General features: G+C 32.5%; 1 protein-coding gene across 2 annotated transcripts in view; it reads left to right on the forward strand.

The window, feature by feature from the left end:
* The window catches only part of LOC145328445 (protein spaetzle 3-like), a 96,846-nt gene that overhangs the window by 68,502 nt on the left and 8,820 nt on the right, over window positions 1–19,524 (forward strand). For both annotated transcript variants that reach the window (XM_080172137.1, XM_080172138.1), the window contains one exon: window positions 15,753–15,839. In XM_080172137.1, the coding sequence (XP_080028263.1) occupies window positions 15,753–15,839 (87 nt within the window). The remainder of the gene's footprint in view (window positions 1–15,752; window positions 15,840–19,524) is intronic.

Genomic DNA, 19,524 nt, shown 5'->3' on the forward strand with positions numbered 1-19,524 from the left:
TTAAAACACTGCGGCCAATGGTATTTCCGGACAAAAGTAGGCTGAACAGCCGCCGTAATTTGTATGTATTTATTTACAAACTGGTAATTTGTTTTTTTTACTTAAAGGTAAGAAAATAACTGCCTATATCAAAATCATATCTATGGATTATACAAACTACAACAATGACTGACCGCCTGTCTGAATCTTAAGATTAGGTTGTGTTTAATTTGTTGTGTTTGTCCTTTTGTTGTTTTAAGCAGTTTTTTTGGGGGGACACCCCCTTCCGAATAAACGTTAGAGTAGAAGGGGGCCTACCAACAAAATTTAGTACTATTTTGTTTCTTCAAAATGAAACAAATAATAAGAAGGAAATACACTCTTCAAGTCTTCACGCTAGCCCCCAGTAGAAAATTAGGATCTACTGCAGTTCACGGTAAAATATTGCTGGTAACGAATATTGCTAAAAATTTATGAATTTTAAAGGCTGCTAGCTGCCAAACGGCTGAACGTACAGATCATACCCGCACACCATTTTAAGCAGCATAAGGAGGCCTACAAATAATCTGGAATAGACAAGATCCAATGATGCACAGGGAAAGCTTCACTGAAGAATAACCGCGTAAAATAGGTCTTTTTCGCGCATTTCTCTGCACTGCAAGATAATTATGCATTATTGATTTATGGCTATTCCAGATTATTTGTAGGCCTTTTTATGCTGCTTATAACTTTGTGCGGGCATGATCTGTACGTTCAGCCGTTTGGCAGCTAGCAGCCTTTAAAATTCATAAATTTTTAGCAATATTCGTTACCAGCAATATTTTACCGTGAACTGCAGTAGATCCTAATTTTCTACTGGGGGCTAGCGTGAAGACTTGAAGAGTGTATTTCCTTCTTATTATTTGTTTCATTTTGAAGAAACAAAATAGTACTAAATTTTGTTGGTAGGCCCCCTTCTACTCTAACGTTTATTCGGAAGGGGGTGTCCCCCCAAAAAAACTGCTTAAAACAACAAAAGGACAAACACAACAAATTAAACACAACCAATCTTAAGATTCAGACAGGCGGTCAGTCATTGTTGTAGTTTGTATAATCCATAGATATGATTTTGATATAGGCAGTTATTTTCTTACCTTTAAGTAAAAAAAACAAATTACCAGTTTTTGTAAATAAATACATATAAATTCCGGCGGCTGTTCAGCCTACTTTTGTCCGGAAATACCAATGGCCGCAGTGTTTTAACAATAAGAATGACAACATTCATAACAGCGAAGCAGGGACGTCTAAGCTTTTTTATTTTGAGGGGGATAGAAGGATTCCTATTCCAGATTATTTGTAGGCCTTTTTATGCCGCTTAAAACTTTGTGCGGGCATGATCTGTACGTTCAGCCGTTTGGCAGCTAGCAGCCTTTAAAATTAATGATTTTTTAGCAATATTCGTTACCAGCAATATTTTACCGTGAACTGCAGTAGATCCGAAAATTAAGTATCAAATTTTTTTTGTTAATTTTCTTCTTCTTGATCGTATATTGTTTGCACTAAAATCTTAATTTTCTAAACTTTATTAACAAAAATTTTGTAAGGTGAGTATGCTAATTGGAGAAAATTGTAACGTAGGTATAGGGTCAATGTAACATGAAAACGTGGCTTCTTAAGAAAAAAAATTTCATCCTTTATGTTTTCATTTCACACGAAATATGAAATTTTATTTTTGACCAATTCTTTTTAAATAAAACATAAATTTAAATAACTTTTGACATCTGTTTTATCAAGAAATCTACGAGTGGTCCTAACCCTTCGGGGCCATAACCCGCTATGACCGAACCCAACAGGGATATCCAGTACCCAAAGATGACCTAACCTTTCCTGATGACCAAAAATGACCCTTTATTTACAATTTAAACCAAATTGAAGCCATTAGCAGCATCAACTGTCCGACGTAAGTGGTTAAAAGTTTTATAAATAAAAAACAGCTTTGAATCAATAAGATAAATCTATCAAAACTCTTTTTAATTTGAAAAAGAACATTTTTGCAAAATTATAAAATCAAATAAAAAAATATCAAAAAAATACAACAAAATAGATGTTTAGAGCGTAGAAATAAAGACATTAAAATAAAATATGGTATGACTTAATCCACAAGTATAAAGGGATAAGACAATAGACGATAGAATATTATCCTCCCCAATCACGATAGATTTAGATAATTAGTGTTACTACGCCCCTAGAATCTAGGGGCTCCATATCGGGTATGGTAGGGAACAAAAATAGATTAAAACCATTCGGAGACATGGGTAAAATAAGAAATCAATCGGTTCAGTAGTTATCGACAAACTGTTTATATTAGGATGATTCAATCCTACCCCCTTATGAATATGTTAACCAAAGTGACTACGAATTTTGAAACTTTGGGAGAAGAATCATTCAGAGTGGATGGTCCCTTTGATCTGTGACTTAATCAGAGGCATTCTAAATATTTTGACCACAACATTAGTAAAGATCAGTTTCTTATCTTTTTATGGACATTGCAGGGTTGGGGATGGATTCTTACAAAAAAATGTAGCTTTCCTCAAAGTGACTATCGAGCACCGAAACCTCCCTACCCATCGTTGTTTTTTAGAGTAATGTGGTGGGGGGTTCTTAGTCTAAACCATGAGTTTTAGTATATCTTTATATAAAAGTAACAGGATGTCTAAGTGTATGTCTGTCTGTCTGTATCGATCACTAACCGCTGGAACGAAAGAATGTCCTTTACAAAGTAGATTCTTATAGGTCATGGGATGGTTTATAATTATTTTGGGTGAGGGAACAATCACCGTCCAGAGAAAATTTACCCCCAGAAAAAAATTCCCCCCCCCCCAAAAAAAAAAAATATACTTTTTTATCAAAATTTAAAACGGGAGTGGGATAATAGGGGTGGAGCAATCAATATCTATTTTCTAAGTCTGTTTTAAAGATTTGTAAAATTTATAATAAACCTATATAAATATGAAGGTAAAGAAAAAATATTTTTAAAGTTGTTTTAAAATATATTTCACTCTTCCATAGACCTTGTACTTTTAAATACTAAAATATATCTCTAAAGCTATAAATATTACCTTTGTTTGAAGAAAAAAATCTACATGGATAAAAAGAATTATGATTTGAAATAAAAATTTGTATATAATTATAAACTTTAGAAAATCTACCAAAACAAATATAAAACTAAATCAACCTAAAAGACTTGATATCTGAGATTGCAATTTATGAAGATTTGACTTAAGTTAGGCATAACACTATCGACTAAACCGTTTATGAGATCTTTATTAATATGGAGATAGGGAGAAATTAATATCTGCTGGATTAGAACCGTTTCACATCATACTGAAAAATCATGTATTACATCGTATTACAGACATTTTTTTACAATTACCAAAATAAACCATAAAATTTATATCAGTTTTGATAGCCGGGCCTTCGGCTCCTGGGGGATAATAAAACTGATTTAAATTTTATAATTGTTTATTTTAATAACCGAGGAAAGCTGTCTATAATACGATGATATAAATAACTATTCACTTTCCTTTCCCTTCATCCGTGGTGCCCATTCATCATTTCTAATTTAGAAACTAAAAAATATTTTGTCCAAGTTAAAAATTAGAATAATCTATTTTAAACAAAGATAAGATGCTTATTCTTTAATTTAAAATTTTAAAAATAATATGACATACAAAAAGATGATTTTTCGTTTTAAAAATTTTTATTATTTGCTTTGTTGATAATAACTACAGCAAACAATTATACACTTGAATATGTGACAAATATTAGTTAAATTGTCATTTATTGGACAACACTTTTATTTTATACCATTACCTTCCACAAAATACTTAAATAAATCTGTTTATAACTAATTAAAGCTCCTCTTTTATTTACTTCTTTGAAAACAGATTTTGTACAAATCAATAAGGCTTTCTTAAAACAGTTAGGGAGTTGAATCCATTTTTATAGAAGCAGAAATATAATCTATGATTATGGTTTGGACCCTCTAAAACTGTAATCTACCCTTCCACTTTCCCCTCTCTTGGTGAAGATATCTTCAACGCCAATACGATTTTTGAAATATAAGATTCCACTTTTGTCTCTCTTGTTGAAGATATCTTCACCAAGAGAGGCAAAAGTGGAATCTCAAATTTCAAAAATCGTATTGGCGTTGAAGATATCTTCACCAAGAGAGGGGAAAGTGGAATCTTCCATTTCAAAAATCGTATCGGCGTTGAAGATATCTTCACCAAGAGAAGGGAAAGTAGAATCTTACATTTCAAAAATCGTATCGCCGTTGAAGATATCTTCACCAAGAGAGGGGAAAGTGGAAAGGTAGATTACAGTTTTAGAGGGTCCAAACCATAATCATAGATTATATTTCTGCTTCTATAAAAAAGGATTCAACTCCCTAACTGTAAAAGGCAAAACTTAATTGATCCAACTATTCACATAATTTTAGATAGAATCTTATTACTTCATTTTTTAAATTCCTACAAAACTTTGAGATATTTTTCGTCAGTTTCAATTAGAGAAAGCGCACATCTTCTCCCCCCCCCCCTCCAATTTGTTTTTTTAAGCGTAGGTTGTCTATGATGGAGGTCTATCATGTTCGAAAAGATTTTATCGTTAATTAAGGGATGTTAGAATTGTCCAAGCTATTTAAAATTTGGTAAAATGATTCCTTTAACAATTTATATAGAACGTGTAGCAACCTTATTTTTTTCTCAAAGCGTATATTAAACCACACTTGGATCTTGGACAAAGTAGCTTTGGACAAAGTAGCTTTGGACAAAGTAGCTTCGGACAAAGTAGCTTCAGGACAAAGTAGCTTCAAGACTAAGGAAAGTAGCCTCAACTGTTAATAATGGTCATGGCCGCAGCACTCGGCCCTCTGGCCTGCCTAGCCGCAGGCGCTCGGCCCCCTAGCCTATAACCTAACCTGACCCAAAAAAAAATTCTTTTTTGTCAGAACTTTTATGGGGATGGTTCTTAACCCCCTTTCCGCTGATCACACACCTTATTTTCAATTAAAAATTATACATAGGGGGGGGGGGGGGGGTGTTCTAGTAATGCTTTAAGGAATTCATCTGAATTGTTTCCAAAAAATGTTAAATGCATAACTACTCGTACTGTGTTGAAGAATAGTTTTGCTTATCTGATGCTCTGATTACATTTTTTAATGGCCAGTTAAATCTTAACAAGATTTAAACTTTTTAAATTAGCTTAGTTTTCATTGGATAATTTTAGACGGCATAATTTTTGATGTTGTTCTTTTTTTCATAAAAAAAACGATGTGTTTCTACTTTACAATGTAGCTTCTCATAGATCCTGGGAAGATTTATAACTATTTTGGGGGAGGGTACCACCACCATTCTCAGAAAAATCGTTCCAGGTATAAATGACCCTCCCCTCACAAATTTTTTCTTTTTCTTTTAAAACTAAAATGTCGACATACCCCCTTTACCCCAAGTGCTCCTAGAGGCCACTAGAGGCGCCTCCGTTTATAATCATACAAATATTGATAGAGAACAAAAAGTGTAAAAACTAATAAATAATAAATTGGAACAATATCATAGGATATATAAAGCTTTGGTTGAAGAAATTAAACAGTGCCAAAAAATATGTTAAGAAATAAAAACAAAAATCTTTTCTGTAAAATCTAAACTGGATGTATTATTGTGTCTGTTTGACCATCTAAAGTAATAAATCTATTACTATAGGCTTAATCCATACTTTTTAATGCTGTAATAAAGCTTGAATAACGACTGATAAAACTGCCATTTACAATTTAGTTATTTGTTAATGTTTAACAAGGGCTTTATGTCCATACGTAGCGCAGCAAATAGTACTTGTGATACATTTAGGAAATGTAATTTTAGTGGAACACAGGTAGATGGATGGAGGGGACATTGGACTTAATTTACACTGGTACTCAAAGATTTCTAAACAATTTCATTGATTGCAACGTAGTCTAAATATATATATTTAATCATGATTGCCTGATACATAATCAATAATTCAAATATAAGAAGGAGTAATTTTTTGATCATCATCACAAAATCATTTAGCGCCCATTGTCTTAACCCTTAAGATCCATGGTTTGCACAAGGACAGACGTACGGATATACCCTCATTATAGAGTAGCTGTGCTACTATAAATGTGTAAAAAATAAAAATGCTTATTACGCTTTAAGTAACATGTTTTAATTGCTTATTAACAATACCATTTCTTAAGGATGGGCATACCCAATTATTAGGGCGGGTTCATATCGGAATTAGACAAAGAGGGGATATGCAACAGATAAAATTAACCTTCAAAACATTTCTGACCGAAAAAGAATTTTTAAAAAATGAGTTTTAGAACGCGACCACTAAAAATATATTTGATTACTTTTTTTTTTGAATCAGAACTATGGCTTCATGGTGCTCCCTGGAAAGGCCTTGAGGCTGAATCAGGAACTTTTTTCCGTTTCAAAATATCTCGTTCCTAGCCTTAGAAATCACTAAAAAACACATTTTTTAAAGGTTTATTGAGAATTGTCCAATTTGTAGAGGTTTTTTAGATTTTCTTAGGCTAGGAACGAGATTTTTTGAAACGGTCAAAAGTTCCTGATTCTACTCCTCAATGCCTTTCCTGGGAGCACCATGAAGCCATAGTTCTGATTCAATAATTTTTTTACTCCCATTTACAAATAGCTATACAATTGAATGTCTGGTCGTCAGCGGTTTTAAGACTTGGGATAAATTTTAAATCATCCAGAGGTGTATTATACTCATACAAATTATTTGCAGATCCCCGCTTTGGCCTCAGAAAAGAAATGTCCAAAATCGACCCCCCCTACCAAATATAGTAAACAAAATTGACTCTATAATATAAAAGGAAAATAGTCTAATGTCCCATCCCTCCCGCATGCCTGTACGTCCGTCATTGACGAAGGGTTGTTATAAAGTGGCTTCTATACTATTAAAAAGTTGTTGACAATAGAAACATTACAAACTAATTTTTAATCATCATTCAAGGACACACGTTTTATGGTGTATGTGTGTGTGTGAATATATAATATATATACGCTAGAATGCGTATCAGAGATTAAGGAATGCGTAAGATTGTTCTAAAACATCTACTAAAAGGAATGCAGCTTATAATGCCTATAAAAAATTACTATACTAGGCCAGTATACATTGTAATTGCACAATTATATGGTGATATTTTTTTGATAGACACTATAAGCTGCTTCCCTAATTGGGCTCTTTTTGATTGTACTTAACTTAATCTTCTCGAATAAATAAAATACTTTCAAATGAAAAAAAATCAGTTACATTATTTCCTCTGCAAGTACCAATTTTATATTGGTTATTGTACAAATTTATAAATCTCATCTTAAAAATGATAATTTTAAAAATATTTTTTATAATTTTGTGAATAGGGCTATGACTTTATCTCTGGTAATACTAGTTAGTATCATTCATACATTAAGACAAACATACAAATATATATATTACTACTTAGATGTTGCACCAAATTTTAATGAACTCTGATAAAATGATGCTCGTAGCTGGCTAAAATACCCTTGTACACACCAATTGCCCATTAGCTCTACTCCTTCTGGATGAAAGAACTGACCAATAAATTAGGTGCACACTATATATCAATTATGTCAATATATCCACGTATATCATATATCCATTATTAAGACACATATAAATAAAATGAATACACAGAATGTGTGTGTGTATGCTTGTTTGTGTGTGTGTGTGTGTATGGTTGTTTGAGTGTGTCCAAGCGGATGTTGTCTGCATAATAATAAGATATATTTCGACAGGATAGCCGTTTCAGAGATCTTATGGAATAATTATTTCCAAAAACAAACAAATTTTAGTACTTTTTCTTTAATATTCTGAAGAAAAAAATATAATTTTTGTGGGCTAGAGCATTGTAATAGTTATTTATTGCATCAAACTACAAGCAGCATACCGCGGATATTAAAATGAAAAATTATAAGTTTTATACCAGCTATGTTAGCCCCGAGGGGCCGAAGGATGTAAAGTGTACACGAAAGGACAGTGATCTTTTTTTATTTTTTAAAAGATATCAGTTATAATGTCTTTTTCTGTTTTCATTTTTTGCAATGTGAAAATATAGCATAAATCTTGACAACCCTTAGTTTTCTTTCCTATATTCTAGAAGGAAGCCCCTACCACTCAACGCCCCCCTCCTCCAACTCAAAAAAATTGCGTAGGTTTTCAGACATCTGATGCATTTATCTTTGCCCCCCCCCCCCCCCCCAGTTGTTAATTCTTATTGAGGTGTAAGGGGGGAGTAGGGGGCTAAATATAGACGTGTCCTGAACTATTTACAGAACGTGTATTTGATATAAATATGCTCCCCAATAGCGAAGCTATCATGCATTTAGAGCCCGTTTGTCTGTTAATTTTTGCTTGCCAAACTTGGTATCTTGGTTTTTGCAACATATTAGAAAATGTGCCAAATCTTTAATAAATATGCATAAGGCAGACTTTTTTTAATTTTAACTCTACTAAGGAAGAGATCGTTAAATCAAAACTCAACAAATGTAAATCATGCATTTAAGCAATTGTACTATTGATTTTAAAAATTATCATATTCTTCAACACTAAAAACAGCTGTCTGTCACCTAAGTGAATATATGATTTAAGGGATGATGTCATCCTTGTTTTTATTTTTTATGTTTCTACATTCCTCAAAGTAATATGTAGTAAAAGCTTAAAATTTATTGTGTCCAAAAGAGGAAGGGTAGGTATCGGGTTCGAGTTTCTTTTTAACTAAATGTTGATAGTTATAATATTACAGTGCATGAACCTGTTTTGCAACTGTTTTGTAAATGCTTCAAGTAAAATGCTGTGATACATGCTATTCCCTTGACTCAAATAGGTATAATCGAGTACCAAAATTAAGCTTTCGTATATATAAGTAATATCAGAATAGATTTTATAAGTTTTCGTTTTACTTTCTAATATTAAATGTGTTGTTAATATACATACAAACTTTTGTAAATGGCCGTTTGTCTACCAGTCTGATTTCTGAGCTTACTTTCCTTCTTTTATGGATGTCGCAATCCTACATACTAAAAACGTCAAAACTGAATTAAATCAGCAAATTTACATGAACACCTTGAATTCAACGGTACACCGACAAACGTCCTACTACGACAAACGTCCTAATGCGACAAACGTCCTAAACCTGAAAATGCGACAAACCTCCTAATGCGACAAACGTCCTAAGCGACAAACCTCCTAAACGACAAACGTCCTAAAGGTACAAACATCCTAATGCGACATTTCTTAAGTAAAACGTCCTAAAATTTTTCAAAGGTTATGAAATAAAAAAATCTTCCAAAATTTGAGAACAAAATCCACTAACAAAAAAAAACGATTGGAACAATGAAAACCAATATGGCGATAAAACACAGGGGATTATTTTTTAACTGAAATTTATTTCTTTAATAACTTCATCCACAGGCCAAATTTTAAAAATCTGTCCGACAGTTTTCCCAAAGTCTGTGTTGGCTATCAAACGGCATGGTTTCGAACCCGATACATCCTTGCATTACAAAAATCGACCTTTATTTTTTTAGGACGTTTTACTTAAGAGATGTCGCAGTAGGACGTTTGTCGCTTAGGACGTTTGTCGCTTAGGACGTTTGTCGTTTAGGACGTTTGTCGCATTAGGACGTTTGTCGCATTAGGACGTTTGTCGTAGTAGGACGTTTGTCGGTGTACCAATTCAACATATGCAGACTTTAAGAATGATATCATTATTATTTTAGAATACAAGAACAATAAAAACATCGATAAAAGCGAATTTTAAAAAATCTGAAAACAAAACATTTACAGCTATCGAATTAACTGCACTAAATAATGAAGAAAAAACGTACATTACCTAATTCTTAAAGTTTGAAGTTAATAGAACTATTCTTTTTTTTCAATTTATTGTGAAGTACGACATTTGTCTGCCTACCGTTAAAGTCACATTTTTAAAGGCGAAGATTTCCAACAATTGTGTCGTATCATACGTCAGTCTATATCACCCTGATCGTAAATTTAAACATGCCACAATCATGATATATAAATATTAGGACTCTTTTAAGTTTCCTTTTACGACAAGGTATAATCCAGGAAGCGATGCAACTATATATTTTTATGTTTTATTTAAATTCTTGGAGAATTGTCTTTTTCTCTTCAATAAAAGATATAATTTACTTCTTATTGGAATGAATTTGAACACGCCCCTAAATACTTCAAATTTAACTAACACACATAAAATAAATTGCTCTTAATTTTTATTTTTTAGATTAATGATTGGTCCTGTTAAACTTTAGGGACTTGTGTTGACATCAGTGGCGTGCACTTAGTTTTGCTGGGTATGGTTAAATTTCTTGAAAGGGGAAATCTACCCCCCTCTTTCAATTTTAGTTTTAAAAAGTCCAATTAAATTATTTCCGGGTTAAATTCTTGTGGAGGGCAAAGTTACCCTCCCCAAAAATACATGTAAACCTTGCTGAACCTATCAGAAGTTTTATTATGTGAAGTATAATATTGGTCCAGTGGTTAGCAATTCCCAAGCTACAGACAGACATCCTGTTACTTTTTAAAAAGAGGTTTATTTAAGATTTGCGATTTTCATCAATGATACACATACACATTACACATAGCCCTCTGTTGATATAATACCAGCACTAGAGATAAACAGAGTGGAGGGGGGGGGGGGGCTTTGGTTTGATTTGAAATTAAAGTGAATTGTTTTGTGTGCCGAGATAATGCACCATTGTTCATCATAACTTACACGGATAAACAAATTTGAAAATCAAAAATAAAAAATGGTTAAATAAGGATAAGACAATTAATGATAATTAATGTACGTTCACAAAAATGATAAACAAAATTACCCCTTTATAGATCTAAATTATTGATTGAAACATTTACACACTGGTAGTGTGGACCTTACAATAAAGGTACAATGAAAGTACCTAAAGCTTAAAACCGCCGTGGAATGTATTTTTATTAAATATCCTAAAGAAATTCTAAAACAGTTTTAAACTTCCCTTTAAAGCTCAATCAATTCGGCCTTAAAAGGAAAACCTATCTGTAATACAAAGTAGAACGATGTCTGTCTGTTTGTTTGTACCGAATGATATCGTTAACAGCTGAACCGATCGGGTTCTTCTTAACAGGGTATCTTCTCATAGGTCTCATAGGAAGGTTTATAACTATGTTGGGGGATGGAACCACCATGCTCCCAAGAAAAATCGCCCCTGGAAAAAAAATTACCCCCCCCCCTCTCAAGTGTCCTTAGATGCCTCTAGGGGCGAAGCCGCTAGTACACATTAAATTATTGAATATCATCAAACCCAAATATATTTATAGCTTATATATTTTTCTATTTTTCCATGATAATAATATAAAGACTTGTTGAAAATTAATGAAAAAGATTTACTAAAAAACAATGAATGATTTTTCTCCATGGATAAAGGATAATTTGATGAGAATTTTAAAAAAAGACATTTTATTGTTTAAACTTGCTATAGATAGATCAACCTTTAACATTTTTCTTTAAAACTAATATTGTTATGTTGCAGTGAATTGTGATTTTTTTATATTTCAGTGACCGAAGGATGCCAAGGGGAGGAGTAAAAGGGTGATTACCCCCCCAAAAAAATATTTTTCATTTAACCCCCCCCCCCCCTCATTTAAAATTTACCCCTACCTTGGGGGTGCCGTATTTAGGAGGGGGTATTTACGCCCCTGCAGTAACCTGTCCCTTAATTCCTGCTTTTTGTTTGTTAAAATGTCAACATAAGAGAGTTTAATCGATTATCTTTTGTGCTTTATTTATCTTCACCATAATATATTTTATAGTATGGCTTACAACCGATTTATATCCGCTGGATTAGAACCGGTTCCAAGCCTTACTTAAAATCATGTATTGTATCGTATTACAGACAATTTTCTTGTAATAATAAAATCAAATATTAATACCAGATTTGTTAGCCTTTCGGGGCTGACAAATCTGAACTAATCTCATAGTTTTTAGTTTAAATGTCCGCGGACAGCTGTCTATAATACAATGCTATAAATAACTATTATAGAACGTTTTATGACTTGTACATCAAAAAGGTCAAAGAGTGTACAGTTTTTGTAACGCAGCTTTTCTTCAACTAGTAATGTCTTCCGAATGTCACTGCAATTATCTCACAAAGTATATAGTATCCTCAAACGCCTTATATCTATCATACAAAGTAGAATGATGTTTGTCCGTCCGTCCGTCTGTCCCTTAAGATCTCGGTAACCACTGAATCGATCGGATTCTACTTTTCAGGGAATATACCTAATGGTCCTGTGGTGGTTTTAGGTTATTTTCTTGGGGCGTAAGACACCTCCAACCCCCCAAAAAAGTGGTCATAACTGATATAGAATCGCGATAGTTTATTGTCATTAATAACATCAATCATCTTGTATTGCATATTGATAGAATGACTAAACAAAATTTCGTCAAATATATTCTGAGCTTTGATAAGGGCCACATTTGTAGATAAAGGTGGGGGAAGGAGGGAGACGTTCCCTAACCTATCCTGGACCAGTACTAAACTTCTATGAATTTTGTGGAACCATTTGTTTACGAGATCGTACGGGACATATGTAAATAAAACAGCATAAAACCATCCTGGGACATATGTGAAGTTTCCCTTGAATGGAAAACTCAATCGTTATAGCAGTTATCGAAATCTCAAGCTACAGACAAAACTAATCTTACTACTTTATATAATAGGATGGGAATAATTTAATTTATTAATAAATATGCTATTATCCTATTCTAATATCCCTGAGAGATACTGCAGAAAAAAGGCCCGGCACTTCACATTAATTTACCACCTTTTTACACCCCCCTGCACCCCCTACCAACATAGGCTTCCCCTAGCACCCCCCTATTTTGTTTCCCATTTGTTTTAAAAGGTGTCTCTGTAACTATAATAGGTTTTAAAAATAATGACAATTTTTAAAAGCGAAGCTTTTCTATAATTAGGGTCGGTCCGTCCGTACGTCGGTCCATCCGTACGTCCGTAACGAATAGCTTTTTTCGTTAATTTAGACATGTTAGAATTGTACTATCGATTTCAAATTTTGCATGATGATTCCTTTAGTAGTTAGGTACGATTTAGAAATCGTAGCAACTCTATAATCATTACCAAAATGTCCGTACGTCCATTTTAAACATGTTGATTTTTTTTACTTTTTTAATAGATTTTTTCATTAATTTAGGCATGTTAGAATTGTCCTATCGATTTCAAATTTTGCATGGTGATTCCTGTAATACTTAGGTACGAGTTAGAAAGCGTAGCAACTCTATAATCATTACCAGAATGTCCGTACGTCCATTTTAAAAATGTTGATTTTTTTAACATTTTTAACAACAAATTTGTATGTGACCTAATTATCCGATTGGTCTGATTTTTGGTATACTGATTCCTGGGACAACAAAGTACAATGTTATAAGCGAAGCAACTCTATAATCAAGTCCTAAAAATGTAAGTATGTCCATAATCATTATCCTGTATCAAGCAGTTTTTCAACAAATTTACTTACAATTTTGCTTTGACTCTTATACATTCGCATTCTGATTATTCAGTTCTGACATTATACAAGTGTTAATGTCCGTTTGTCCTACCATTTCAGAGCTTCGCTTTTATGGATGCTGTCATCCTTGTTTTTCATAAAAATATTTTAAACTTCGGGGAAAATTGAAGGTTTGTACAACCCAATCAAGAGTTAATAAAATGTTTAACAAAGTAGTTAAACCAACTTTGAGATTGGACCAGTAGATATTTTTTAGTCCAATATATATCCTCCCTCAAAACAACAAAAAAAATTAACAACCCATAAGAACCTTTTCTGCAAAGTGGAACTATGCATATATATCATTTAATTTTTTAGATGGATATAAAAGGAAAATATTGTTTTAAAGTGTACTACTATTAAGTGTATTTTAAAAGCCCATTTTATACGCAAAATGTACGCGTTTTTTACGCATTTCCGTAAAGGAAGGAAAAACACACTTCTTAAGATTTAAGCAGGAATATAGGAAAATGTATATCATTTCATAATTTTTAATTAAAATAAAATGATTTTAAATCCTTAAATTCATAGATTGTCAAGATGAGATTTAGGTCGGTCTAATAGGAGCAGTACCTAATAGGTTAAGGACTCCCCAAAGGAGTTTTGTCTAGCTTTTTAATAATTTTTGTAGGGGTAAAATATATTTTTTTAAAACAATTTTTCCTTTAATTTCTGACTCCCTCAATGTGTGTTTTAAAGTGTTTGCATACATCGAAATTTTAGAGTGTTTTCACAAGACCATAAAAAAGATAATGATTTTTAAATCAACACATTTATTAGTACCGAATTGTTTTGTGTTTCATAAAGAAAGCATATGGACGAATTTAACTTATTTTGGCTGCTATTTAAGATATGTGTCTGTTTATGATTTTTTCTGACTTTATCCTTTCATTTATTCTGTTCTATTTATTTGATTTCTGTGCGTTGCTACCTATGCATGTTTTGTTACATACCAAATTTATTTTTGCTATTTAAAACATTTATTACCAATGCCAGAACGTTGTTTAGATTCGTGTGAAATAAGGAAAATTTAAAATATTCACACATATAAACAAACACACACACACGCACATAAAATTTAAATTAAACACACTAACACACACACGCAGGCACGTAAAATAAATTATTAACTTTAAAGGCTTTAAACACAAATACCTTTGATTTTTAGTAGGTTACAAACTTAATAAACAATTAACGACTGTGCTCAGTCCATAGGATGAGAGCGTAGTAAAATAGCTGCAAACCATCCAAGGCTTGAATTTAATGTTTACCAAAAGGAAGAATTCAAACGGTTCAGAGGTTAACAAGATCTTTTCAGACAGACAAAAACTTACTACTTAATATAAAAGGATTTTGTATGTACAATTGGTGGAGTGTCTATCCATAAACATTATCTGTTTTCCATATTTAGCAGTCTACTTTTATCATTTAAATGTATTGAATTTTAGAAATGGCCTCTTCCCTAACATCTAGCCGCTCTATATAAAGAGGAGGGAAATATACATAGCCTAAAACAATCCCAGGACTAGGAGCGTAGCAAATCTTTCCTGAATTTGAACTTTGTACAGTTGGCATGATCTAGACGGTCAGATAAAAACAAAGAAAACAACTTTATATCATAGATTTGTTGAAAAGATTATCTTTTAATTTCTTCAAATTCCAATTTTTTGCATGAAATGTTGCTTTTTTGCATGCTAAAGAGTAAATGTAATGTAATGTAGAAAATTCTTAATATTTTGAAAATCATTTCGAATTTACGGATGAGCTATTTGATGGTAAATTTTTTGGCTGCTTGCGGTGAAACGGCCGGTCATGCTGCCTAGATTCGTGCATTACTAGGATAAACATGTATTTTTCGCTCGTTTTCTCTAGTCGCAGGCTAACTGTACATAATTGGCTGTATAGGTAAAGGTTTTCCAGCACTCATGATGCGCGAACTTGGGCTGTTCGGTCAGCCGTCTTGCCGTAGGCAGACTTCAAAGTAGTTGATTATTTTTACATGCATGTTCATTTTTACTTTAACATTTATTGAAGGCTTTGCCACTTGCCTTAATGACCCGCTATAACTCGTCTCAAAATTTATAGAAAAATATTTTTATTAGATTCCGTAGAGATGTATTGGAGGGAACAATTGATGAGATGATTATGCCAGAGGAGATACACAGAGATGGCAATGAAACACTCTCCAGGTAAAGGATTTATCAGTTAAACATGAAAATTTGTATTAGCTTAACAACTTTGGGGACTTTTAGTGAATTTTGATAGATTGGTTTATTAGGTTGAGTGTTCAAACGTTGTAATAAACACACACATCCTGTTACTTTTATCCTTATACTAAAGTAACAGGATGTTTGTTTGTCTGTGTGTCTGTGTATCTGTGTGTCTGTACCGAAAGATCTCGCTAACCGCTGAACCGATCGGGTTCTCCTTAACAGGGTAGATTCTCATATGTCCTTGGAAGGTTTATAACTATTTTGGGAGATGGTACCACCACCCTCCCAAGAGAAATGACAAAAAAAAATTAAAAAATTTAAATATCTGGGAGACTTCAACGTAACATAAAGAGGTATCCGTAACATAAAGAATTATCGTACAGACTTTAACAAACAAAAACATTTAAAGTGCCACTAGAGGCCTCTAGGGGCGTAGCCGCTAGTATAAGAATCTAAGTTTTTAATTTTTATTAAAACTTGTCATTGTACAATAAAATGATTAGTTTTGATTCTATGTATTCAAAAAAAAAATATTTTTTCGCAAATTTAGTTTTCCCTTCATCCCATTATTAAAGTGGCGTCATTCATTATCATCTATATGTATTAAGATTAACTATAAAAGATGGGTTTTTCAAATTGTATTCAACTTCTAAATGACGTCAAATAAAAAAGGTTTTAACGTGGATGGAATTACCACTGGCGTCATTATGAAAACAATACTAAATAGTTGTAAGTTTAGGTCAAAAAATTTAATACGGCTTATTGAAAACATAATTTTAAGTGTAGTATGCCTTGGCCCAAGAAATTTTCATAAAAAATGTAATTAAGGACCTGACATCAGCTACGTTTAAGGGGAGGGAAGGGGTGGTTAATGGCTTATTACCACTTAAAACTTTTCAAAATACATCAGTAAATTATGTTATATACTGAGTATATTTTTAAGAGTACTATGTTAATGGCCAGGTGGCTGAAAAATAACAAGATAGGAGACCCACGCTTTTTATCAGTGCTGCTACTTTTCAATTTGGGCATGTGTAGGTGCCCGTTTCTTAATGCAAATAATTTCGTTGACGTATATTTGACAGTTTAAGAACATAAATTGTAGAATATTTAAAAAGCTGTTCTTGTTGGTAATATGATTTATTTTTCAATATTTAATTGAAACACTTTTAGACGCTTATTTTAAGTTTGGTTTGGTGTTAAGTAAAGGTGTAGAAGAATCCTACAGAAATCCCCCCCCCCATAGGCATAAGGCACCGTAGGATTAGAGCCCATGCAGGAGCAAAAAAACTTATTTTTTCTAAAAAATTTAAAAGTTAAGGGGGAGTGGGGGTTGTTCTTGTCCATTGTTAGACATGAATTATGTCACCAATATCTTGTTCTTGTCCATTGGTAGACATGAATGATGTCACCAATATCTTGTTCTTGTCTATTGGTAGACATGAATTATGTCACCAATATCTTGTTCTTGTCCATTGGTAGACATGAATGATGTCACCAATATCTTGTTCTTGTCCATTGGTAGACATGAATGATGTCATCAATATCTTGTTCTTGTCTATTGGTAGACATGAATGATGTCACCAATATCTTGTTCTTGTCTATTGGTAGACATGAATGATGTCATCAATATCTTGTTCTTGTCTATTGGTAGACATAAAAGATGTCACCAATATCTTGTTCTTGTCTATTGGTAGACATGAATGATGTCACCAATATCTTGTTCTTGTCCATTGGTAGACATGAATGATGTCACCATTATCTTGTTCTTGTCCATTGGTAGACATGAATGATGTCATCAATATCTTGTTCTTGTCTTTTGGTAGACATGAATGATGTCATCAATATCTTGTTCTTGTCTATTGGTAGACATGAATGATGTCACCAATATCTTGTTCTTGTCTATTGGTAGACATGAATGATGTCACCAATATCTTGTTCTTGTCTATTGGTAGACATGAATGATGTCACCAATATCTTGTTCTTGTCCATTGGTAGACATGAATGATGTCATCAATATCTTGTTCTTGTCTATTGGTAGACATAAAAGATGTCACCAATATCTTGTTCTTGTCTATTGGTAGACATGAATGATGTCATCAATATTTTGTTCTTGTCTATTGGTAGACATAAAAGATGTCACCAATATCTTGTTCTTGTCTATTGGTAGACATGAATGATGTCACCAATATCTTGTTCTTGTCCATTGGTAGACATGAATGATGTCACCATTATCTTGTTCTTGTCCATTGGTAGACATGAATGATGTCATCAATATCTTGTTCTTGTCTTTTGGTAGACATGAATGATGTCATCAATATCTTGTTCTTGTCTATTGGTAGACATGAATGATGTCACCAATATCTTGTTCTTGTCTATTGGTAGACATGAATGATGTCACCAATATCTTGTTCTTGTCTATTGGTAGACATGAATGATGTCACCAATATCTTGTTCTTGTCCATTGGTAGACATGAATGATGTCACCAATATCTTTTTTCTTTTTGTATGATAGGAGCTTATTATTGCCGTGTTACTTATGGACATGAATGTTATATTAATAAGGATGACAACATCCATAAAAGCGAAGCTCTGAAACGATATGACAGACGAACATTAACTTTTGTTGAGTGTCAGAACGGAATATACAAAATATGAAAATATAAGGTTTTACAAAATTATACGTAAATTTAATGCAAAACTTCTTAAATACAGAATTCTGTTTAAGAACATAATTACATTTATAGGACTTGATTAAAGAGTTGCTTCGCTTATAACATTATACTTTTTTGTCCCAGAAATTAATATACCAAAAATCAGATCAATCGGATGATTGGATCACATGAAAATTTGTTGTTAAAAAGTGAAAAAAATTGACATGTTTAAAATGAACGTACGGACATTCTTGTAATGATTATAGAGTTGCTACGCTTTCTAAATCGTTCCTGGCTACTAAAGGAATCACCATGCAAAGTTTGAAATCGATAGGAGTTAGGACAATTCTAACATGCCTAAATTAACGAATTACGGACGGACGGACCGATCCTAATTGTAGAAAAGCTTCGCTTTTAAAAATATCTTAATATCTTATTGAAACAAAGCCGCTCCAACGTCCATAGAAGTACATTACACAGTTAAAGACATTTAAAATTTTAAGAATCAAATTTTTATTAATGTTCATGAAACCATACCAAAAAATTACATTCTTTAAATAAAACACTACATATTTAAAAGCGTTATGCAATTTTAAAAAATGTATAGATAAATAACTTTTAAAATTATAAAACCAAGCTTAAACATGGGTAATATATTATTTTAATATCTAAGATTAATAATTTATTGATTTAGATTTAAGATGTTTTTACAAATCAACTAAAATTTTAAAAATTGTTCTGTAAAGTTCTGATTCAGTTAATTTTGGCAAGTTAAGATTAAAATTATAAACTTATATAGCAACTCCTAGAAAATATGCACAATGTTGTAAGCAAATCATCTGTTTTATCAAGTTTTTAATATGTAACTTTGTCCTGTAAATTTCATAATTAAGCAATTTTAGATATATTTTTATGAAATTTTTGTTTCTTATAGAGAGCCCACTCTCTTTTTGTGTTGATGTTCATTTTCTTCCTAATTAATATGTTGATTTTCATTCTTATGGGTT

Source organism: Acartia tonsa, chromosome 9 (assembly GCF_053477335.1).
Source record: "Acartia tonsa isolate MP-2025a chromosome 9, ASM5347733v1, whole genome shotgun sequence".
Classification (NCBI taxonomy): Eukaryota; Metazoa; Arthropoda; class Copepoda; order Calanoida; family Acartiidae; genus Acartia; species Acartia tonsa.